Source organism: Castor canadensis, chromosome 8, assembly GCF_047511655.1.
Source record: "Castor canadensis chromosome 8, mCasCan1.hap1v2, whole genome shotgun sequence".
NCBI lineage: Eukaryota > Metazoa > Chordata > Mammalia > Rodentia > Castoridae > Castor > Castor canadensis.
This window is the reverse complement of record NC_133393.1, coordinates 158,737,087-158,761,008: the sequence shown is the minus strand read 5'-3', so window position 1 is coordinate 158,761,008 and position 23,922 is coordinate 158,737,087. Positions and strand designations below refer to the sequence as shown.

Genomic DNA, 23,922 nt, shown 5'->3' with positions numbered 1-23,922 from the left:
AGAGAGTCAGTACCCTTTAATAAAAGCAGTCCAAGTACCTGGGGAACCTGGGAATTAGGGTCTTTTGGCCAGTGACAAATACCAGAGAAGGGGACAGATAACTGACAGCTAAATCAGTTTAAGTTTAAAACTGGAAACATTTTTATAAAGTAGAATACAGAGTAAGTAAAAGTCAGAAGACTCCCAGTTAAATAGACTCTCTAAGGGATAATAACACTGAGCATGGACTACTAAAAAGATAAGTTTGGAGCCAGCAAAATAATTTGTCTTTACTTAAATAGAAGGCCTTGGCCAAAAAATAAGTTTGCCTTCTGTCAGAGGTGACTGAATGTCCAGTATCCCTGTGTAAGATCACTTCTTTAAAACCTCTTGGCTTTAGTAAATTTTGTGGGGTCTGCACAGGTGAGTCCATTTGGATTGTGACAGCTTTTCCCCTCTTGTCTCCAAACTGTCTCTGAAGAGTTTCCTCTGAAGATTTTGTTAGTTAACCATTCTGGTTAACATGTAGGATGTTCTCAGCATTAGAGGGAAAGCTTTGGGCAGGTCAGGTGGGAATCAGTGCCAATTAAGACCCTTTGGCCAAATTAAAACCACACTAAGATTCCACCTCACCCCTGTTAGAACAGCCATAATTAGCAACACCACCAACAACAGGTGTTGGCGAGGATTCGGGGGAAAAAGGAACCCTCTTACACTGTTGGTGGGAATGTAAACTAGTACAACCACTCTGGAAAAAAATTTGGAGGCTACTTAAAAAGCTAGACATTGATCTGCCATTTGATCCAGCAATACCACTCTTGGGGATATACCCAAAAGACTGTGACACAGGTTATTCCAGAGGCACCTGCACACCCATGTTTATTGCGGCACTTTTCACAATAGCCAAGTTATGGAAACAGCCAAGATGCCCCACCACTGACGAATGGATTAAGAAAATGTGGTATCTATACACAATGGAATTGTATGCAGCCATGAAGAAGAACGAAATGTTATCATTCGCTGGTAAATGGATGGAATTGGAGAACATCATTCTGAGTGAGGTTAGCCTGGCTCAAAAGACCAAAAATCGTATGTTCTCCCTCATATGTGGACATTAGATCAAGGGCAAACACAACAAGGGGATTGGACTTTGATCACAAGATAAAAAGGAGAGCACACAAGGGAGGGGTGAGGATAGGTAAGACACCTAAAAAACTAGCTAGCATTTGTTGCCCTCAACACAGAGAAACTAAAGTAGATACCTTAAAAGCAACTAAGGCCAATAGGAAAAGGGGAGCAGGAACTAGAGAAAAGGTTAGATCAAAAAGAATTAACCTAGAAGGTAACACACATGCACAGGAAATCAATGTGAGTCAACTCCCTGTATAGCTATCCTTATCTCAACCAGCAAAAACACTTGTTCTTTCCTATTATTGCTTACACTCTCTCTTCAACAAAATTAGAGATAAGGGCAAAATAGTTTCTGCTGGGTATTGAGGGGGTGGGGGGGAGAGGGAGGGGCGGAGTAGGTGGTAAGGGAGGGGGTGGGGGCAGGGGGGAGAAATGACTCAAGCTTTATATGCACATATGAATAATAAAACAATAAAAAAAATTTTTAAAAAGACCCTTTGGCCAAATTATAAGCAACAAAAGAGGTTTAGAAGAAGTGGGCCTACCTGGTGTTCATTTTTAGTTCTGTCTGGACTATAGATGATATCCTGACAACTTAAAAATGCTGCAGAACATCAACAGATAACAGTTAAAAGTTTTCCAAAAGCCAACAAAATTTAGAAGGCTGACTCAATTGAAAATAGGTACTAGGTAATTGCAAATGCTCCGAAGGAGGACCCAGACTGAGAACAAAAAGATTTAGAATAGCCATGGTTAAAATACTGAAAAGTAGTTTGGGAACTGTGAGAACACTTAGTTATTTCCATTGTAGACTGCATTTTTAGGAAGATAATTATGACTGACAGTAGCACTGAGTGCTCCTTGTTGTAATTAGGAACACATGGACAAAAGCCTGCAAAAGTTAACTTTAGGGAGACAATGCCTATGATCCCAAATACCCTTATTTTTTATGTACAAGTACATTTCATACATATACAGTAACACTTATTTGACTAAAACTAATATAGGCCAGGTTTTAAGTAGCAGGATTGCCCAAATGGTAGGTCGTTTCTGAATGTTACTGATTACAAATAGCAGAACTGCCAAAAGTTTTATTAACCATTTTATATGCAAAGGTTTAGATGGAATTCTGTTGGGTAGAAGAGAGCTTTAGCTGGTCATTTTACAAATATTAAATTGACACTTTTAACTTTGAAAATGTCTGTACAATCTTTAGATAAAGTCTAGACATCAAACACAGTTATAAGGTGGTCATTTAAGAGACCTTTGCGTGAATATCTTATGAGGCAACTGAGGCGTGACCACCCAAGAAAGACTTTAAAGGAGAGTCTTTATTAGCCAGCTGGCGACTACTCCAACCAACAGGTTGTTGGGTCTCAGAGAGCAGCAGTTCTTCAGTTTTTATCGGGGTTTATAAAGGCAAAAACCACATCCTGTTCACGAAGCAAGCTAGCCCCAGTACAGCAGCAAAACAATAGTGGTTAGCTAGAAGCTTGAGTGAATACAATCATTTATCTGCACCCCTATTTTAGTTACTTATTTTTCTCATGGGAACCTGACCTTTTCATGAACCTCCTTATAGCTAGAAAGCTAAAATGGCACTTGATCCTAAGATGGCTTCCCTCTGGCTAAGTTATGAACCATTTCAATATTTGTAGTCCTGGGATCATGTGAGTCACTCAGGAGGCTAAGAAAATTTACAATATAATTTGAGTAGGACTTTTTTCTTTTTCTTGATTATTTCTGTCTTTGTTGTCCTCACTTGGATGGCCAGTCCAGTCCGGGAGAGGAGATAGGAGCAGGCTATGGAGTAGGAGGGGTGAAAGAAACCTCCATGATGGCTGAGACAGATTTAGAAAGAGTTTTCAAGTTAAAGTTTTTATATATATATATTCAGTGAGATGAGGGAAGAGGAAGGATTACATAGAGTTGGGCACAGTCAGAGGAGGAGGGGGCTTTTTAATGGAAGACAGAGGAACCCCAGAAGCATTTTTGTTTAGGAGGAGAATATGATGAGGCGAACAAGATTGACAGAGGGAGAGTCTATAGGGGAGATAAGTAAAGGCCTCCAGTGATGGGGAGTGGTCAAAGAAAGGAAAGGAAGGAAAGGGTGGGAGAGATAGAGCAGTGAAAAGGGAGGGATAGGCAGCAGGGAATGGGGGAGGAAGATTCCAGCTCCATTTAGGGCCTGAGAGTGAACCTGGGAAGATCTGTTGCTGTTTATTGCTTTTTAGGTTGTGGCTGTGGAGAGATGGAGTCAAACTTATATGCCCCAGCAGTTTGAACAAAGGACGGGGTTTATCTGTAGGGTCATGTGTGTCTGTATCAGGGAGGGGAATAGTAGAGGGGATTTGAATTGAGAAACCCTGGGCAGGAGGAGATGTCTTTTCCAGGTGAGAGGTATCAGCAGGTGGGGGAAGGCCTGAGAGAAGGAGTTGATAAGCAGAGCAGGAGGAGTAAAGGGAGGGTATTGAATGGAGCAGAAGAAAGTCCTGAATGTAGGGGGACTTCTAACCACTTGCCAACCCATTGTAGGAAGTTGTCCATATGATGGGGTCAAAGGTGCCATACTCAGGCCAGTGATGTTGGTAATCTAATTGATATTGTGGCCAAATTTGAACAGAGAGGTTAATAGTTTTTTGATTTAAGTTTGGGGGTTAAACCCAGGGTTTTGAGATTTTTTAGGAGACAGGCCAGAGGCAGGAACAAAGGCGGGAGGATTGGGAATGCAGCATGTTTCAAGGTTGCCCATGTGGGCTGGGCAGTGGAGAAGGTTCCCAGGCTTGTCTGTATGGGCTGGGCAGTGTAAAATGTTTCAAAGCTTGTGATCCATGGCCCGCGTGAGGAATTTCAGTACAAGGTCAGAAGACAGAGTTTCTTACAGTAACTATGCACACCTTTTGTCCCCTGCCCTAATTCTTTGTCTGGCTCATGTCTGTACCCCAAAGATGGCTGAAGATGAGCAGAGTGCTCACTCTGCCTCTTCCCATGGTGTGTCCTGGGCCGGGTGATAAGTTTCTTTTCTCTGTCCTTCACCATGTCTCTTTATTTGGCTTATAAGGACAAATGGCCAGACCTGACATGTGGAATCCCAGGAGTTCGGGCCTGGGGTCCAAAACTCCAGTTTCAGGAGGAGTCATGTGATGAGAACCATGAGGTGGTATAGCCATTCTGGAAAAGTCTGGCCATTACCTTGAAACACAACCCTGCATTTACATAACTGGGCACTTATCCAAGAGAAAGGGAAGCTTACATCTACATGGGAACCAACACAAATGTTCATAGCATAGTTATTTTTAACAGTCACACTACTTTTAAGGCTAGAGATGTGACTCAAGTAGTAGAGTGCCTGCCCAGCAAGCATGAAGCCCTGAATTTAAACCCTAGTACCCCCCCAAAAAGAGGACTAAGAATTCTATTAAAAATTGCTACAAAGCTGGGGGCCAGTGGCTCACACCTGTAATCCTAGCTACTCAGGAGGCAGAAATCAGGAGGATCGTGGTTCAAAGCCAGCCTGGGCAAATAGTTTGTGAGAGCGTATCTCAAAAAATAAACACCTTCACAGAAAGGGCTGGTGGCGTGGCTCAAGTGGTTTGAACCTGAGTTCAAACCCAAGTTCAACCAAAAAAAAAAAAAATTATTACAGCTACTCAGGAGGTAGAGATTGGGAGGATTGAGGTTTGAGAAGCTAGCCCAGGAAAAAAGTCAGGGAAACTCCATCTCAACAACAGTAACAAAAAATCCCTTCCAGATATGCTGGGAGTGGTGACAAACACCTGTGACAGAGGCTGAGGCAGGAGGATTGCAAACTCAGGACCAATCTGGGCTTCATATGAAGTTCCTGGCCAGCCCGGGCTACATGGCACAAAAAAAGAAAAAAGGAGGAAAAAAAAACCCAAAAACACATTTAGAGAAAAAAATTGCTGAAGTTTTATATGCATCTATAATTAAAGACTGAAAAAATTGGTTATGTATGTAAGGAAATATAGGCCCCAAAATGACCACGTGGAGAGGAGTGATCTGGCCAAGAGATTCTTTATTGCTGGGTGGGAGAGGGAGCGAGCAGAGAAAGCCAAGAAAGAGGGGGAGAGAGGGGCAGGGGCTTAAATACCCCTCAGTGGGACTCAGCATGATCTGATTGGTTAGGATCTTATGGTTCATGCTGATTGGAGGTTGGGGCAGAAGGAGGATTCAAGCTAGACTTGAGGCAGGACCGTGACCCTGGAAAACAGAAGCTTGAGGGTGCAGTAAGAACTGAAACCTATCGGCGCCATTATTGCCAACAATGTAAGCCTGGGTTTCTAAGAAAGCAAAGCCTGAGGCAGACACCCCTGTGGTCTGGTGGATTCCTAGGGAAGAGAGAGCAAGACAGGGCCAGGGTCACGCTGATGGCTTTTCCTTGTGGTACCAGCCTCCTGGAGGCCAAACTCATTATTCCTCAATAGCTAACACTACTAGCTGTATCTAAAAGAAAATTGGTCTCTCTGCCCGTACAACACCAAAGGTATAGGTGTTTCCACACTAAACAGTTCTCCAATTCTGAAGACACCAACAACTCAATTCTGGAACTACTGACCTGGAGTTGGTGCAGATTCACAGCTTAGGGGCTCAGTCCCGCAATGTTGTCCTGGCTCAGAGGCCAGTCACAAATCAGGCCTCCAGTACTTCTGACCCACCCACAATAAATCAGCGGTCCCTATTATCCTCCTTGGGTTTGATCATTTGCTAGAATGGGTCAGAGAACTCAGGACACAGTATTTCTGTTTACTGGCTTATTACAAAGGATACTGATACACGGATGACACGCTCAGGAATTTCAGGTGCTCAGGGTTCTTGAGCCTGCTCTGAGGATGAAAGCACAGACAGATTCCAACAGCAGAGGTCGGAAAGATTTTATTTGTAGAGAAGAGAAGAGAAAGACTGCATATTGGGGAATGCAGGGGGACCCGGAAACTGGTGATCCCCCGGGTCAGGGTGGGGGGTGGGGTTTTATAGCCTTTTTTTGCATTGCCTAAGGCGGAGATGCCTTTCAGATGTATATGGACTAGGGAGGAGGAGGAGAAGCATCTCCTTGACCTGCCATGGTCTGTCCTTCAAGTCCCCCCCTCTCAGTGACCGCCCTAACTACTGTTAGGAATAGGGACTACAAAGTCTGTTCAGTAACTGATTCCTGCTGACAGGGGGCGATAAAGGGGCCCTCAGCATCAGGGCTGACCACGAGAGGGGTCGTCAAGGGGACCGCAGTAGTAGGTCGTTTTCATCTCCACCAGAGGCATTTGTAGTCTGATGGATTCTAGGTGAGCAGAAACAAACTTGACAAGTAAGTTTAAAAGGCAAGGCCCAAACACAAGCAAGAGAATATGGCAACTATAGGCCCCAGAAAGGGTAGGAACCAAGTCCTGGAGGGGAGCCAGGATTTTATTTGGTCCCATACCTGTGTAGAAACCTGAGTTTTAAGAGATTGCTCCTGGAGCCACTTAGCATGTTGGAGAATGTAACCTGCATGTTCCTCTACAATGCCTGAAGTGTTTATATATGTGCAACAGGAAATATTGGTGATGGCACATACCGCACCCCCCCACCCCCGCCTTGTTTAGCTAAAAGAAAATCTAGGGCCAGGCAGTGGTCCATGACCATACAGGCAAGGGATGACAAAGACCTTTGCATGTCCTTAATGGCAAGGCCTACCTGGTCTGAGGTGTCCTCTACCACTTTGATTAGGTTTTTTTGCAGTTACGTGATTGGCAATTACCCCATAGCTGATTTTAACTAGGGCGGTAACTAATGCTGTTATCCCTAAAACTATTAAAGTAACCTCCCTTTTATCCTTATGGGAAGCTGTTCCTGTTGTAGTTTGCATTCCCCTTTCGTTCCAGATGGCTGCATGAGCATGCAGGATCAGGAAGGCATACTTAGCATCTGTATAGATGTTGACTGTCTGTTCTTTTGACAGTCTTAGGGCTTCTGTTAGGGCCACTAATTCTGCCAGTTGAGCACTTGTATTAGGAGGAAAAGGACCTGATTTGAGGATGTCAAATTCTGTCACAACTGCAAACCCTGCATGTCTGACACCATTCTTGACAAAGGAACTTCCATCAGTGTATAATTCTAGATCTGGGTTTTTTAAGGGATGATCAGTTAAGTCAGGTCGGGCAGCATAATTTTCCATAAGTACCTCCTCACACGAGTGCTCAGGATTTCCCTCTGCCTCTGGTAGAAGGGATGTCGGATTTAAGCTCTGACAGGTTCTTAAATTTATTTCTGTTCCTCCCAGAAGCTGGGCCTGGTATTTAAATAGATGGCTGTCAGATAGCCAAAGTTCTCCTTTTAGTGTATAAACTGTTAGGGGGTGGTTTAGGATAAGTTTCTGAGCTTCAGGCATTAGAAGGCTTACTGCGGCCATTGCTCTAAGGCATCCTGGCCATCCCTTGGCTACCTGATCTAACTCTTTGCTTAAGTAGCCTACTGGCTGGGGAGTGATGCCCCGAAGCTGAGTCACCACGCCCAAGGCCAGTCCTCCCTTTTCATAGACATAATTGAAACTTGTCTTATACTGGGAGACCCAGGGCAGGAGCTGTCATAAGAGCCTTTTCTAACCTGTGGAATGCATTTTCTGACTTGTCATCCCATTCAATAAAGGGCTGGGAATCCTTCTGTTCTTCCTTAAGGATTTGATATAAGGGCCTGGCTAGGTCTGCATATCCCAGGATCCAAATTCTACAGTATCCAGTGACACCCAAAAAGCCCCTCAATTGCTTTAGAATTTTAGGTAGAGAAACATCAGGATTGAATGGATTATATCTTCTCCTAGAGCCCTCATTTCTTTCTCTGGGACAAGACCTAAATATGTAACCCTAGACTGACACAATTGGGCTTTTTCTTTAGAGATTTTATAACCTCTGTCTGCGAAGAAGTTTAGTAAGGACTCAGTGGCTCGTGACATGACAGGGTCATTTGGTCCACAGAGCAGGAGGTCATCTACATTTTGTAGCAGAGTAGCTTGTGGATATTACCATTCTGCCAAGTCTTGGGTTAGACTAACCCAGAGAGGTGGGGCTGTCTCTGAATCCCTGGGGGAGGACAGTCCAAGTGACCTGTCCAGACTTTCTTGTGGGGTCCTCAAAGGAAAGATAGGTTGACTTTTAGGGTGTAAGGGAATGCAAAAGAAGGCATCCTTTAAATCCAGGGCAGAGTAGTAAGCGGTATCTGGAGATATTTGGGCTAAAAGTGTATAGGGATTTGGAACTACAGGGTGGAGAGACACTACTGCTTCATTGGTCAGGCAGAGATCCTCGACTAGCCTCCATTTGTTAGGTCCCTTCCTGACACCAAGAATAAGAGTATTATATGGGCTGAAGCATTCTATTAGCAGTCCCTGTCTCTTTTTTTTTTTTTTTTTTCTATTTTTTCCTTTTTTTTTTTTCGGTGCTGGGGACCGAACTCAGGCCCTGTCTCTTTAAGTCTTTGATTATGGGAATTAGCCCCTCCTTAACTTCTGGCTTTAAAGGATATTGTTTTTGATGGGGAAACCAGGAGAGGTCTTTGAGATGAATTAGGACTGGGACAGCTGTTCGTGCCCATCCCACAGTGTGTCCATCAGTCCACACTGTGGGGTCTACTTGTTCCTTTGTTAGGGGCAATCAAAAGTACTCTCCTGGGGGTAAAAGAAGCTGTACCCCCAGTTTAGATAGAAGGTCTCACCCTAGCAGAGGAGTAGGAGTTTCTGGGACAATTAAAAAGGAGTGACATAAATGGAAATCTCCCCAGGTACAGGCTAAAGGCTGAGTGAAATAACGCTCTAGAGGCTGGCCTGATATGTCTCGAACAGTAATTTTCTTGGAGGACCTGGGTCCGGGAGAGAAAGGAATAGCTGAGATGCTGGCTCCAGTATCGATAAGCAGGCTGACCTTGTGCTTTTCAATAGTGAGTAAAACCCAGGACCCCCTGCTTTTATGGTGGTCACAGGAGCCTGGATGGGAGGCTCCAGGACCCATCATTAGGTGGGAGGTTCTGGCTTTGTTTCCCCCTGGAACCAGGGACAGTGTGCTTTCCAATGTTTTCCCTGATAAATGGGGTCCTGGAGGTAGCTTTCTCTGGGGGCACTCCCTCCTAAAATGGCCTGCCTGTCCACATTGAAAGCATGTCCTTGGGTTTGGACTTTGCTCCAGGGAAGCCTCTCTGAATGCTGAGATCAGAGCCTCCTACCATTTATCCTTTCTCTTTTCCTTTTCCAGATCCTTCTTTTCTTTTTCTAAGTCCCTATTATAGTTTACAGATGTGGCAACATGGACCAATTGGTCTAGATCTCTGCTCCCTTCAGCCACCAATTTTTGAAGCTTTTTACAGCTATCTGGTGCTGTGTTAGAAATTTATCTTTTAGGATGATTTCCTCTTCCTGTGACTCTTGTACAATATTGGTATGCTTTTGTAAAGCATCCTTAAGTCTCTGTAGGAAAGCTACTGGAGTTTCTAAGAGTCCTTGCTGTACAGCTGTGACTTGGGAGTAATTAAGAGGTTTTAACTTGGCTCTCCTTAGACCCTCAAGAATGCAGTGGATGAAATGGTTATGCTCTAATCATCCTTATCATTTTCAGGGTCCCACTTAGGGTCATACCTAGATATTGCCTGATCTCCTGTTGGATTTGGGAATTGAGTTCCCTTTTAGGTATCCAATGCCTTTGTCTTTCTTCTCCCTCCCCCTCCTCCTCCTGTGAGGGCTCAGCCTGAGACAGGCCTGTAGGGCCTCTTTTATCTAAGTGATACTTGTCTCCAGCTGTGACTGCCTGATCTAGTCCCCACTGTTTCCCCAGAGAAGTGAGAGTCTGAGATAGCAGGCTCAGTTCAAAGTTTTGGCTGACTTCTATAAATGCCTGGATGTACTGATCTGGGTTTTCTGTGTAATTTCCTAAATCCTTTTTTATTTCTTCAATTTACTCACTCTAAAAGGAACATGAGCTCTGTCCCCTCCAGGAATTAACTGGGGAGGTAGAGTCCTGTGGGACAGCGTCTAGTGTGTGAGGGAGCTGGGTGAGGGGGGAGAAGGGGAGCTGATGGAGCATCAGATGGGTTTTTTTGTTCAAGGGAGTTTGGGGGCTTTTTGCAAAGGGTTACCATGGTCTGGGTATCTAGCCTGCATTGGTTCAGCCATTCTGGGTGGTCTCTTAGGATAAAGAACAGTTGAACATATGGAACTTTGGTCTACTTTCCCTCCTTTTTACAGAACATATCTAATTGAAGAATGGTATTATAATTAATGCTCCCTCCTTCTGGCCATCTTTCTTCATCTCCCAGAGGATACAGTGGCCAAGCCTGGGTGCAGTAAAATTTAAGTCACTTTCGCTGAAGACTTTCTGGATCAAGGCCTTTCTAATGTTTTAATAAGCAGGCAAGGGGGGATCCTTCCTGGATCCTTGAGACTTGATTCCCCATCTAAAAAAAGGGAAACAAGGGAAAACTGGTCACTTTAACAGCAGTTTCTCCTTTTATCTAGGCGTCCCCAGATGAGGAGAAACTGTATGTGGAAGAAGGCGTCCGGCTCTCCCTTGCTCTCCTGCCACTGCCACCTGTAGCTAAGGTTGTGGAGGATTTACAGATATTTCAGGTGCAGCCACCCCCCTGAAATGATCTTTGACCCGTCTCTTATCTATTTTGTCTGTTTGCCCTGCGACCCAGGTACGCCTGGTTTTCCTCTACCAGCTGAAGGCTTATAATTTAAAAATAACTTTATCAAAGTAACCAAGAGGGTTTGCATGGCCAGAGGGAGGACCCCTGTAGAGGCGTGGATGGGGACTCCTGATGAAGTAGACTTTTGTCCCCCTATATATCCTGTGAGGCATATATGCTGTTTATGAAAAAAGAGAGCACACATCTGAAGGCCTGAAGTCTCTGCCTTTTAACTGTTTTTTTTTTTTCGTTCCCTGAGGGCAGGCTGCAGAACCTGTTTAACCAGTTAACCTGAAGCTTGACAAAGACAGTTAAGCCTAAATTGGAGACTAGCACTTTCTGGTGCCTGCAGGGATTTTTCCCAAACTCCCTGAAGAAAGAAGCTCACTGCTGTTTAGAGCAAAGAGGGGAGAGGACACTCACCCTGAACTGCCTGGGAAAGGGGAAGGAGAGGCTGAGGGTTGGGGGAAAAAGAGTTTCCAGGGTCAACACATGAGGGATTACTGGTTATCACTGATGTCCAGGTCGATTCTGCCCAAGGGCAGTACTAGAACACTGGAAGCAAGGTGTGACCTCCACTTCGGGCCATGGAAACTATGAAGGAAGTGTAAGAGATCTGATTGTCTGTTTGCTGCAGACATAGCTGGAGGGGTATGAGATTTAGCCACCTTTGGAGCCTCAGGGCAGGTCAGGAAGTTGCATCTCCAGCCTTTGGGTGACACCAGGGAGTACCACCCCCCCCCCCCCCCCCCCCGCCAGAACACCTTTTATGGCTTGAAGACACTTTCCTTTCTACCAGGTGTTTTTGGACCTCCTCTTAAGTGGGTCAGATCTTGAAAGACAGAGAATTAGAGTTTAAGGAGAGGAAGAAAAAGCCTCGGTGCACTGAAGTCTAGCTCTGTCCACGTAGCATTGGCAGTTCGGTATAAACCCCCGGCTGAAATCTGATTGCCTGCCTTACAGCTGTGATGGGCTCATAGCTTTTCCTCAGTTTCCCAAGGGAAAAACCCTCCTTGACAAGACAGAGAGAGAGAGAGAGAGAGAGAGAGAGAGAGAAAAGGTCAACCTGAGAGTTCCACTGTAGCTAGGCCACAGTTGGGGGTCTCTCCTGGAAAACAGACTCCATCAGTGTGCCGGATGCTCACGGTCACATTCCTAGGCAGCCTTTCCCAGTTTGGCACAATCTATACTGACCTCAGGTGATGGCTGGACCCTTCGTGCATCACCAAATATGATGCACGGATGACAACGCACAGGAATTTCAGGTGCTCAGGGTTCTTGAGTCTGCTCTGAGAATGAAAGCACAGACTCCAACAGCAGAGGTCGGAAAGATTTTATTTGTAGAGAAGAGAAGAGAAAGACTGCATATTGGGGAATGCAGGGGGACCTGGAAACTGGTGATCCCCTGGGTCAGGGTGGGGAATGGGGTTTCATAGACTTTTTTGCATTGCCTAAGGGCAGAGATGCCTTTCAGATGCAGCCGGGCATTCCCTAGGGAGGAGAAGTGTCTCCTTGACCTTCCACGGTCTGTCCTTCAACACAACTGAGGTGCAGCAGATGAAAGAGATGCACAGGGCAAGGTGTGTGTGTGGAGGGGAGGAGTGCAGAGCCTCCAAGCTGCCTTCCCAGCACCATGATACCTTCTCCATTTTTCATCTTTGTTCATGGTATGAGCATGGTAGGGAAGTTTAGATGTCACATACAGAGCTCTTTGGACCCATAACTTCCCCTCAACACACATTGCTAGGGATTGTACCCAGGTCCTTTAGCATGCTAAACACATGTTCTACTTCCGAGCTATATCCCCAAGCCCCCAATGACTTTTTTTAAAGACAGGGTCTCACTATGTAGCTTAGGCCAGTCTTGAACTTGCAATATTCCTGCCTCAGCCTCCCAAGTGACAATTTTTAAGTGCTTATTATTAGTATATGATAGTTATACAGGGAGTTTTGTTGTGAGATTTCCATATGTACATATATTGTATCCTGGTTTGCTTCATCCTATTAATCTCGCTTTTCTATTCCTCTTCTTAAAATGACTTCAACAGGTTTCAATGTTCCATATTCATACAGGTATAGAAAGTACCTCAATCATATTCACCCTCTTTGCTGGAATGTCGAGAAACACTGAAACAATGCAAATGCTAGAATGTCGAGAAAACAACACACATACCTGCCCAACCCCAATGACCTTTCCGCAAATGTCCAGCACCTCCCGAATCCTCCTTCCCAACCATCTCACCTAATGCCCACCCCACTCCAACATCCCTCTTCCAGCCACAGGATGTTTAAAATCCCCAGCCTGTAAGAAAGGAGTGCTCCAGCCCCTCTCAGAGTGTTACTCTGATGGCCGAGGGTCCCTCTCAGGTCTCCTCTCCCTAATAAAGACCTGCTGCTTATGAAGGTCACAAATTCTTTCTCAGTATGTCTCTCTTATCAGCTTCTTCACTTTCCTTTCACTCTTCATTGACCCTCCCCTTAACATGACCTGTTTTACACTCCTATCTTTCATTGTTTTACTGTCTGTTCATTATTCAATAGGGGTCTGCGTTGGTATTTTACCTGTAAATATATTGTACTTTAATCAATCAAACCCCCTCTGTCACTCTTCCTTATCCTCTTCCTCCTATCTTGTATTGTTCAACAGTTGTCAGTGTGGTTTGCTATGTCTTATTTCTACACAGATGTGATGTATTTCAATATTATTTACTCCCTAGTATTCTTTTCTTCTTTTCCTCCTTCCTTAGTTTCCTCTAACAGTCCCGCTTTTAGAAATCTGTTCTACAAACTGAGTGACTTTTTTTTTTTTTCAATACTGGGGCTTGAACTCAAGACCTACATCCTGAGCCACACCACCAGCCCTTTTTTGTGTGTTAGGTATTTTCAAGATAGGGTCTTGAGAACTAGCTGCTTATGCTGTCTTCGAACCATAATCCTCCTGATCTCTGTCTCCTGAGTAGCTAGGATTACAGGCACACAGCCTGAGTGACACTTTTAACAGTAAAGTTTTAGAACACTTTCTTGCTGCCCCCCAAATTTTGATGGGTTAGTATGATCCAAGAGTTGAGCAGAGGCCACATGACACAGTTCTAGCTAAAGAAATGTAAATTGATAGGGTTTCTTGGCAACTCCTCAGTAAAGAGGAAAGTCCACCTTCAGTAGACATGTGCTTTTCACCCTTTATTCCTCCTCTTTTCTGAAATGTGAAGCATAGGCTGGAGGCAAGCATCTGTCTTATAACTATGAGGACTAAGGTTGGAAATACACAGCCTGGTACACAAAGGCTTCATGGGGCTATACTCCAGCCTGGCTATTTACTCAAGGGCCACTTTTACCCAGTTAGGAAAAACATATTTTTTCAGTGCTGGGGTTGAACTTAAGGTTTTGAGTTTGCTAGGCAGGGTCTGTACCACTTGACCCATGCCTCCAGCCCTGTTTGACTTTGTTTGTTTAGAGAGAGTTTGTAACTCATTACCAAATGTAATTTCTAACTGATACATATAAAAATTGTTGTGATAGAGCACCTGCCTACCAAACATGAGGCTCAGAGTACCAGTACCACCAAAATAAATATTTCTGCCATTTCTTCTAGTATTTAAAACTTGTCATGGGGTTGCTTTATTTTCTGCTCTTCTACATTGACATTGCATTTTCATCTTTATTTTGTATGCTGTTATGTCTCCTTTGATCAAACTTATTGAAGTGTTTGTCTTCTTTTTACAAATAGCTATTTACTTATTCTTTCTACTATTTTCTTTGTGTTGTTCCTGGGATTTTTATTTTGTTTTTTGAGACAGGGTTTCAATATATAGACTAGGCTGGCCTCCAACCTACTGTAGCAGAGGAGGCTGTCTTTGAGCTCTTCATCCTCTTGCCTTAACCTCTAGTGCTGGGATTACAAAGTATATGCCATTGTTTCACTCTTTTTGTTTCTTTTTAGCTGTTAAAAAAAAAGATTCTAAGTATTCTTAAATTTGTCATTAGTAATGAACTTCTCTTAAGGCAGAAATTTTCCTCTTAATAGTTTTAGCTACATCCTGTAGCTAGAGTGTGAAGAGAACCTACCTTTGCAGTGTTTCAGATACAGTTTGCAAGTTCAGATTTGAGTTTCTTTTTAAATTTTTTTGCTGGTACTGGGGTTTAAACTCAGAGCCTGGCCTTGCTAAACAGGTGCTCCATCACTTGAGCTACACCACAGCACTTGAGTTTCTTTTTGATCCAGAAGCTTTTGAGAGGATGGGAATGTGGCTCAGGTGGTAGAGCGCCTGCCAAGCAAGTGTGAGCTCCTGAATTCAAACCCCAGTATTGTCAAAAAAAAAAAAAGACAATTTAATTTACAAGTATTTGTTTCTTTTTCTGCATTTTGTGGTTTGTTTAGAATGAATGGTGTTGTGATAAAGTCATGTGCCCTTTTGTATCTCTTTAGTCAACTTACAAAACTAGAGGCCTGGCTCAAGAGGTAGAGTACCTGCCTCACAAGCGCAAAGCCCTGAGTTCAGACCTCAGGACCACAAAAACAAACAAACAAAAAAAACCAACAAAAAAACCCCCATGGGCTTATTTATGCAACCTTCTCTCTCTACACATAAACTGAGCTTGCTCTAAGCATTACCTTTAATCCTACCCTTGTTTTTTGTCGCAGATGTGTCAATTCTGCACTGGATGTACTGAAGTCAACTTGCCAGTCTGTGGGCAGCCTATTGTCCTCTCAACCCAAGGAATCCCAGCAGAGGCTGGAGGCTGTGGCTCCTCGGAGGGCAGGGCAGGGCGGGGCGGAGGCAGGGATGGCGGGGCGGAGGCAGGGATAGCGGGCAGTCGGTCAGTTGCCAGGAAGCGTGGCCGGGACATAATGGGGCCTGGGAGTTGATGCGTGGGGGTGTCTAGCTACCTCGCCTTGCTTTAGAAAGCCGGGGTGTCATCACGCAGGTCAGTGCATCTCAGGGCCTTCCTTTGGAACACCGGGTCCCCCCACGAGGCCCCTCCCCGGGGCATCCTTTCCCAACACCCCTAAAATCTCCTCACCCTCACCCAGAAGTTCCGGGTAATTCTCTTTCCAAGGTCAGAGTCTAAACTTGGCACGCGCGTACACAGTCCTACTGAGTGCCCTTGGGGTGGGAGGCCGGAGATGGCCTTGAAGCGGGTACGTGTGTCCGACACCCGCCCCCCCGCCCCGGCCCTCCACTGAGCCGGGAAACTACTGTTTGTTTTCCCGGCTCCTGGGATACAGGATGGGCCCCGCCCCAGTCGTGCTGGTGGCCAAAGGAGCGTAGTACCCCGCGGGCTCGAGGGGGAAGAGCCCGGCCGCCACCTTCTGTCCACAGGTGCTTCGGGTCATTAGCGCCCCAGCCCGCGCCATGGGCTCCGACGTCTGGGTCGGCCCTTGGCGGCCACACCGGCCCCGCGGCCCCATCGCCGCGCTCTACAAAGGCCCGGGGCCCAAATACAAGCTGCCGCCGAACACCGGTAGCCGGGGATGGCGCGCGGGAGGAGGCGGGAAGGAGGGACAGTGCAGGGAACAAAACCGGTGCCGGGACCGGGTTGGGAGTGTGTGTGTAGGGGGGAGGGTCTGTGCAGGGTACAGCGGACTGTGCTGGGAGAAGGGAGGGACTGAGGCCCAGAGCTACTGGGCCCGGCCAGGGGTGACGCAGGGACACTCCCACAGGCTACATCCTGCATGACCCGTCGCGGCCACGCGCCCCCGCCTTCACCTTCGGTGCGCGCCTCCCCACGCAACAGACATCATGCAGCCCGGGGCCCGGCCACCTGGTGCCCGCCCGCATGACCGTGCGCGGCCGGGACGGCAGCCCTGCCTACTCCATCTATGGCCGCCTGCGCCACTCAGCGCCCTTCCTCACTCCCGGACCGGGTCAGCACCCTGGGACTGTAGCCTCCCTAACACTGAGCTGTCGCTGGGGAGGCCCACGGGAACCCCCACCTAACACCCCATATACGAATGTCAAAGTCCTGAACCCTAACCCCACAGAGCTTTAAGTTGTGCTTCCGATTTGCCCTAGTTCCAAGACCCCAGCCTGGGTTACCCAAGGGCCCTCACCCAGTTCTGGCCCACACTCTTGGCTCACCCCGCAGGCAGGTACTTCCCAGAAAGAGCGGGAAACGCAACGTATCCTAGCGCACCTCGGCACACGATCGCTCCCCGAAACTGGGGTGTCCACTCGAAGCAGCAGACTCCAGGTGAGGCCAGATAGGCCCGTCCGGGCACTGGGAACCTTCCCACCCCCGACCAGGGACCACCCGCAAAGGCTAGGAGACCCTGCTCTTATCAGCAAAGGCCGACCCCACCCAACACCTAGCTGGCTCCTTCCCAGGCCCCGGGACCTACACTGTGCCTTCTCTCTTGGGCCCGCGTATCATCGGCAAAGTCTCGGCTCCAACTTACTCCATCTACGGCCGCAGCGCAGTAGGCAGCTGCTTCGAGGACCTCAGCAAGGTGAGGAGGGGCCGCGGGCTCAGCGTCCCGAGAATCAGGGTCCAAGGGGAACCGACGTCCGACCCAGTATTCCTTCCCTCCCACAGACCCCTGGACCCTGTGCCTACCACGTGGTGAACCCGGGGGTCTACAAGACCCGAGCCCCCCAGTTCACGATGCTGGCGCGGACCTCGCTACCCCAAGACAGCACTCTGAAGCCGGGACCCGCAGCCTACACCGTGGACCAGGTGGTCTGGAGTTCAGGGGCAAGGGTCAGAGGCAGGGGCTGAGGTCCGAGATATGGGTCAAGGTTCCCAGGGGAACAGGGGTCCCCGCGCGAAGTCGGCTGTCCGGTTCCGCGAGGTCAGCGGTGTCTCCTGGGCCCGCAGCATCGGAAGCCTCGCGGCTGGAGCTTTGGGATCCGGCACTCCGACTACCTGGCCCCGATGGTGACCGATGTGGACAACTGACACAGCAGGGCGTCAGGGCGCAGGTCCATTGCTGTTTGCTTAAAGCTTCCTGAGCCAGCCGCGGGTCCGCCTCTTTCTTTCTCCGCGCCGTACGTGAGGCTGCAAGTGGGGAGCTTGTCTGAGGCAGGGCAGTGCCCAGTCGTCTCAGAGATGTCCAAACGTGGGGCAGCGTCCGAACGTAGAGATTCGTCACAGAGCAAGACCGAGACAAAGACACTTCGGGGATACCCCAGCCAGCAGGGGAACCGAGCAGAGCGGGCCCGGATCCCGCAGGCCACACGCTCCTGACCCTCGCGGTCCCGGAAGTCCCTTTTTTGCGGGACACTTCGGAGATTGGTCACGCGACAAGCAAGGCTCCCCTTGGACAGCGATTGGCCTGACCCTGGAGAACACCGCCTACTGGGACCGTCCCACCCACACACCATCCTTGGGCCACTATAAACCATCCCGGACCTGAGTCTGCTGTGGTCAGTGGACAGTTTGCGCGTCCCTTGCTGTCTTCACCCTGTGCCTTCTGGGCAGAGCCAGACCAGAATCCGGAGCAGGACGGGGGCGGGCCGCTGAACTGAATAGGTATGGGCCGGAATCAGGTTGTGAGATCCTGAGATGTAAGCCAGACACGAACAGGGGCAACACAGACATGGGACTGAGTGATGGACACCAGAGAGGCATACAGGAGTAGGGGCCAGACAAGTGGGAATGGCAGCAGGAACGTGGGCTTGGTGGCAGGTTCTAGGTGTTTCTTCCTTCCCCTACAGGCCCAGAGCAAATGGCGTCCCCACCCACCCCAGTCGTGCCAGGTAGCCACTCGGGAGGAGGGAGTGGGGGATCCCCTGACCCCCTGACACAGTCCAAGCAGCTACCAGAGCTGATCCGCAAGAAACGAGATGGCGGCCGCCTGAGCGAGGCGGACATCAGGGACTTTGTGCTTGCTGTGGTGAACGGGAGTGCACAGGGCACACAGATTGGTGTGTGGGGAAGGCTGGGCACCCCTAACCCAGACTTTAACCCTGACTCCAACTGCCTCAAAGTACCCCACCATCATCACTGACCCCAGGATACCTCTGCTGTGAGACACCCCTCTCATGTCCACACCTAGGGGCCATGCTGATGGCCATCCGACTGCAGGGCATGGATCTGGAGGAGACTTCTTTGCTGACCCAGGCCCTGGCCAAGTCTGGGCAGCAGTTGGAGTGGCCAGAAGCCTGGCACCAGCAGCTTGTGGACAAACATTCCACAGGGGGTGTGGGCGACAAGGTCAGCCTGGTCCTGGCACCAGCCCTGGCTGCGTGTGGCTGCAAGGTTAGAGGCCACCTCCTCTCTATAAGCTCTAACAGGCAGTTCCTAACCTGAAGCCTGGTCCAGAGCCCCCAAAGACAGGATCCAGGCTTGTCCTACCCCACCCCCAGTACATAACTTGGGTCCACCATAGGCCCCAGCCAAGGCCCCTTGGAACAGGACCAAGTTCCACTGACAGAATGCAGCCCTCTCTTCTCCGTCTGTACCCTCGACAGGACCCTCGAAGAGAGCTGGGTCTTCTTGTCCCTTTCCCCCAGACTTGTGTCCCCAGGGATGGGTGCCAGCTCCTCTCTCATTGACATCTACCCCCGCCAGCCAGGACAATTTATTCTTTCCATCAGCTGGGCACCCACTTCAACTATTTAAAATATTTTAAATTGTAAAATACTACAACTGCTAAAAAAAAAAAAAAAGAAAAAAGAAAAATCTAGCTGAAGTCCTAACCAGGGAAAGTGAGGGCACGTGGGGGTGAGGGGAGTTGCATGGGGGCACTCAGTACCCCTGCCCACCAGGTGCCAATGATCAGTGGACGTGGCCTGGGACACACAGGTGGCACCTTGGATAAACTGGAGTCTATTCCTGGGTTCAATGTTATCCAGAGTCCAGAGCAGGTAGGTACAGTTGGGCCACTGATTATCACTGACCTAGGGTGATGGAGGTGTTGGCCAGAATCACTGATGGGTTATTGATCAGGGTCACTAATGAGAACATTGACTATTCAAAGGTCACTGATAGGCAGTAGACTTGGGTCAACAACAGAACTTTGATCAGGATCATTACTGGGGACGGGGTCAAAACCCCTGATGGGCTGCTAATTATTAACGGGTCATATACACTGAGGGATCCTTAACAGGTCAGTCACTGCTGACACTTATCAGAATCATCCACAGGTTAGTGAGAGTTGCTGGCCATGGTTTTGGACCTTTGTTGGTCAGGGCCAGTGACAGGGCTCTTCATCAGAGGTCACTGGAGGCTGTCTGACCAGATGCAGCTGCTGCTGGAGCGAGTGGGCTGTTGCATTGTGGGCCAGAGTGAGAAGCTGGTTCCTGCTGATGGAATCCTATATGCTGCTCGGGATGTGACAGCCACCGTGGACAGCCTACCACTCATCACAGGTGGCCTGACCAATGACTCATAGGATAGTCTGACTGATGTACAACCCACTAGGCACTGCCACCCTTATCATAAGGGCGACCCCTACTGACCCCAATCAGCATCCCCTGGGATAATGTTTTGCTTCCCGCCCCACCCCCGACCTCCCAGCCTCCATCCTCAGTAAGAAGGTCGTGGAGGGGCTGTCTGCTCTGGTGGTGGACGTTAAATTCGGCGGAGCCGCAGTCTTCCCAGACCAGGAGCAGGCCCGGGAGCTGGCAAGGGCACTGGTGAGCTGCATGCTGAGGCCTCCGTGGGGAGTCTCTCCATGTGAGCCAGACCTTCCCTCACACACCCACCTGCCTCTGCCCATTCAGCAGTCTTGCTGGACCCCAGCTGGCAGTGCCTCCTTCCTTACACCTCACCAACCCTATCCAATCAAGGCTGGTCAGGGGGCCCCTCCATTTCAAGTCAGGGACAAGGTCCTCCTGACCACCGCTGAGCGTTGGCACAGTGTTGGCTTCTAGTCCCTACCCAAACTTTCCCCGACCTCATCCTGAGAGGATGGAGTTTGCTGATGCTGGCAGCAGAAGCCCCGAGAGGAGCTGGACGAGACCCCACTGGGCCGTACCTCCGCAGGTTGGCGTGGGGGCGGGCCTGGGGCTGAGGGTGGCAGCAGCCCTGACCGCCATGGACAATCCCCTGGGCCGCAGTATTGGCCACACCCTGGAGGTGGAGGAAGCTCTGCTTTGCCTGGATGGTGCGGGGCCGCCAGACCTGCGGGACCTGGTCACCAGGCTCGGTGAGGAGTGGGGAGAGAAGGTTGGGGTTCCGGCTACAGCGCTGTCTAACTGGTGCCTGCAGTCCCAGCCCCACCTGAGCCCCATCCCGCCCGCCGGCAGGGGGCGCTCTGCTCTGGATGAACGGACAGGCAGAAGCCCAAGCCCAGGGAGCCGCTCGGGTGGCCGCGGCGTTGGACGACGGCTCCGCGCGGGGTCGCTTCCAGCAGATGCTTGCGGCGCAGGGCGTGGACTCGGGCCTGGCCAGAGCGCTGTGCTCCGGGAGCCCCTCGCAGCGCCGCCAGCTGCTCCCCTGCGCCCGGAAGCAAGAGGAGCTGCGTGCGCCCGCGGACGGTAGGGCCAGGGATCCCGAGTCCCAGAAACCTCCCCGCCGTCCTCCCTTTCCTCCGTTCTTGCCCCTCTAGTGGTTCTCTAGCGCCTGTCCTCTCCCGCAGGAACTGTGGAGCGCATCCTGGCCCTGCCGCTGGCGCTTGTGCTGCACGAGCTAGGGGCTGGACGTAGCCGCGCCGGGGAGTCGCTCCGGCCAGGAGTAGGAGCGGAGCTGCTGGTCGACGTCGGCCAGAGTCTGCGCCGCGGTGAGCGCCACCCCGGGCTTCCTGATCGCGCAGACCCCCGGCTGTTCCCTGCGGTCTCCCTGACCTTCCTGGTCACCCCGGCAGGAACACCCTGGCTCCGCGTGCACTTGGACGGACCGGCTCTCAGTGGCACGCAGCGCCGCGTCCTGCAGGGGGCGCTCGTGCTGTCCGACCGCGCGCCCTTTACAGCCCCCTCACCTTTCGTGGAGCTGGTCCTGCCGCCTGTCGCCAGGCGGACCTAAAGGTGCAGCCTAGCCGCGTGAGTGCAGGGCCAGGGCGGAGCGGGCGGGTCCAGGGCCTATCAGACGCGAGGTCCCCGCGGCCGCCTTGTGCGCAGGCGCGGCGCCATCGGCACATGCGTCCTGACGGCAAGCAAGGCGGCCGGATTTGGGCCCACTTGCGCTGCTTCTGGGGCCCGGCGCCCTGGAGCGAGGTGCGGACTCTGGGGTAAGGGGACCCAGTTGAGGCCGCTCTGGCTCGTGAGCGCTTTCCGGTCCCACTTTCTCTCACTGATCCTGGAGGACCCCAGCCTTAGAGCAATCAGGATATTGTCGGCTACCCCGCTGTGCTCTCCTGTGAGCCACCTTCCAGACAGGAAGCGTCCTGGGGGAATCCCGATCTCCAACTGGCAAAGCCCCAGGGCCTCGCAGAGAAGGCACGGAGGCCAACAGGCCAGGGCTGTGCCAGCCAGAGATGCCCCGAGTCTGCCTGGTAGGTCAAATTAATCCTCCGGAGTATGGCGACTGATGGTGATCATCGTGTAGTCGTTGGCCCACTGGGGCGATCGGTAGCGGCGGCGGCCTTATGCCAGGGCAGCATCATTTTTAGGGTGTTTTTTGGTGGGGAAGGCAGAGGCAGGTAACACTTTATTAAACTGGGCCAGCCAGGATGCAGCACCAGAGTGAGCGCCCCTCAGCACACAGGGGCGGCAGGCCTCAATCCCCTCTATCGCCCCCCTCATCCCCACTGAGGCTGGGCCATGGAGGGACAGCACAGGTCTGGAACTGGGTGTGGGCTCATTGATGAGTAAGCAGTCTCCAGCCCGAACTGCTTGGGTATTCTCCACCGTGCAGTAGACCTGCAGAAGCGAGGCATCAATAGGATTGGGGAGTGGGACCCCAACCCCACTCCTCAATCCAGTGGGCTCAGCACCCGGTGGAGAGGTGGTACAGGTTTTCCGAGCTGCTAAGGCCAGAAAGGTGTGGTAAAATTGGTCCCTGAAGTAAAAGGAAAGGGCTGGAGGAAAAAGTTACTCCCTAAAAGGTGGCAAACCGGTTTTCCACTTCCCTTCAAGAAATGGGTTTACTGCAAATAGACAGATGTGCCCAGGAGGCCAAGCAAGGCGTGCTGAGAATGCTTCCAGTCAGCCAGACAAGAGGCCTAGCAAGGCAGGGTGAAGGAGACTGAAGTGCCAAGGCTAAAGGATAGGAGTAGTAAGTGTGGGGTAGACCAGATGCAGACAAGCTGGTTTCAGAGGTGGAGCAGTTCTGAACTCAGTTGAGCAGGCACAAACAACTGGCAATCCTTAAGGTGGGACAGTAGGTCTTTCTCAGTGAGGGCCCAAGCACCTTCTTGTCTGCTGTCCTGGCTTCTGACAACTTTGTTCTTTTTCAGGAGCACCAGGTCCATGCTGCTGCTGGCTCAGGGACCCAAAGCTTGGCCCAGGCTCTCTCGGCTCAAGCCCTGCTTCCTCCCTAAGATCTTGGGAGCTGAGACCATGCATTTGAGGTCTCAGCACTGGTCCCGGCCAGGCCCACCCCAAGGCCCTGGACTAGGAACTAGGCTGCTGATCACTGCCTTGTTTGGGGCTGGGCTGGGCTGGGCCTGGTTGTCTGCAAGGGTTGAGAAGGAACAGCGGCGGCAGCAGCAACGAACAGAGGCCCTGCGCCAGGCTGCTGTGGGCCAAGGTGACTTCAGCCTACTGGATCATCAAGGCCAGTCTCGATGCAAGGCAGACTTCCGGGGCCAGTGGGTACTGATGTATTTTGGCTTTACTCACTGCCCTGACATCTGCCCAGATGAGCTGGAGAAGCTAGTGCAGGTAGTACAACAGCTAGAGGCAGAGCCTGGCCTGCCCCTGGTGCAGCCTGTCTTCATTACTGTGGACCCTGAACGAGATGATGTAGCAGCCATGGCCCGATATGTGCAGGAGTTCCACCCAAGGCTGCTGGGTCTGACTGGCTCTGCAGAACAGGTGGCCCAGGCTAGCCACAGCTACCGTGTATACTACAGTGCCGGCCCCAAGGATGAGGACCAGGACTACATCGTGGACCACTCAATTGCCATCTACCTGCTCAACCCTGATGGCCTCTTCACAGACTACTATGGTCGGAGCAGATCAGCAGAACAGATTGCAGCCAGTGTGCGGCAGCACATGGCTACCTTCTGCAGCATCCTGCCCTGAGCCTTCACAGCCTGGGCCTTATCATTAAATGGGTGTACTTAATGGTGTGTGTGTGTGTGTGTAATCTGTACCAGCAGTCCATG

At 50.1% G+C, this 23,922-nt stretch overlaps 3 protein-coding genes across 4 annotated transcripts; all 3 read left to right on the top strand.

Moving 5' to 3' along the window:
• The first annotated feature begins 15,597 nt into the window (after window positions 1-15,597).
• On the top strand, window positions 15,598-17,726 carry Cimap1b (ciliary microtubule associated protein 1B). Of its 2 annotated transcripts, none has more exons than XM_020180913.2 (7): window positions 15,598-15,698; window positions 16,094-16,235; window positions 16,435-16,638; window positions 16,860-16,964; window positions 17,099-17,220; window positions 17,307-17,447; window positions 17,589-17,726. In XM_020180913.2, the coding sequence occupies exons 2-7, from the start codon at window positions 16,127-16,129 to the stop codon at window positions 17,667-17,669; spliced, it is 762 nt and encodes a 253-aa protein (XP_020036502.1). In that variant the 5' UTR covers window positions 15,598-15,698; window positions 16,094-16,126; the 3' UTR covers window positions 17,670-17,726. The 2 variants fall into 2 exon arrangements, with proteins under 2 accessions (XP_020036502.1, XP_073940878.1); XM_074084777.1 differs by lacking the exon at window positions 15,598-15,698 and adding an exon at window positions 16,370-16,391 and having other exon boundaries at window positions 15,965-16,309.
• Window positions 17,727-17,860: 134 nt separating this feature from the next.
• Tymp (thymidine phosphorylase) lies at window positions 17,861-23,186 on the top strand. Its single transcript, XM_020181153.2, has 11 exons — window positions 17,861-18,242; window positions 18,428-18,637; window positions 18,769-18,971; window positions 19,481-19,579; window positions 19,954-20,083; window positions 20,232-20,350; window positions 20,700-20,862; window positions 20,963-21,193; window positions 21,295-21,435; window positions 21,520-21,679; window positions 23,050-23,186. The coding sequence occupies exons 2-10, from the start codon at window positions 18,439-18,441 to the stop codon at window positions 21,675-21,677; spliced, it is 1,443 nt and encodes a 480-aa protein (XP_020036742.1). The 5' UTR covers window positions 17,861-18,242; window positions 18,428-18,438; the 3' UTR covers window positions 21,678-21,679; window positions 23,050-23,186.
• Sco2 (synthesis of cytochrome C oxidase 2) lies at window positions 23,063-23,881 on the top strand. The gene has a single exon (XM_020181200.2). The coding sequence runs from the start codon at window positions 23,063-23,065 to the stop codon at window positions 23,837-23,839; it is 777 nt and encodes a 258-aa protein (XP_020036789.1). The 3' UTR covers window positions 23,840-23,881.
• The last annotated feature ends 41 nt before the right edge of the window (window positions 23,882-23,922 follow it).

What these genes read in the sequence shown, in the direction of transcription:
- Cimap1b (XM_074084777.1), top strand. Translation starts at nt 16,127, where the DNA reads ATGGGCTCCGACGTCTGGGTCGGCCCTTGGCGGCCACACCGGCCCCGC. An exon ending in GGGAGGGACTGAGGCCCAGA is followed by an intron (nt 16,392 to 16,434) that starts GCTACTGGGCCC and finishes ACACTCCCACAG; the next exon opens with GCTACATCCTGCATGACCCG. An exon ending in CAGCCTACACCGTGGACCAG is followed by an intron (nt 17,448 to 17,588) that starts GTGGTCTGGAGT and finishes CTGGGCCCGCAG; the next exon opens with CATCGGAAGCCTCGCGGCTG.
- Tymp (XM_020181153.2), top strand. Translation starts at nt 18,439, where the DNA reads ATGGCGTCCCCACCCACCCCAGTCGTGCCAGGTAGCCACTCGGGAGGA. An exon ending in TTATCCAGAGTCCAGAGCAG is followed by an intron (nt 19,580 to 19,953) that starts GTAGGTACAGTT and finishes CTGTCTGACCAG; the next exon opens with ATGCAGCTGCTGCTGGAGCG. An exon ending in CAGCCTACCACTCATCACAG is followed by an intron (nt 20,084 to 20,231) that starts GTGGCCTGACCA and finishes CCGACCTCCCAG; the next exon opens with CCTCCATCCTCAGTAAGAAG.
- Sco2 (XM_020181200.2), top strand. Translation starts at nt 23,063, where the DNA reads ATGCTGCTGCTGGCTCAGGGACCCAAAGCTTGGCCCAGGCTCTCTCGG.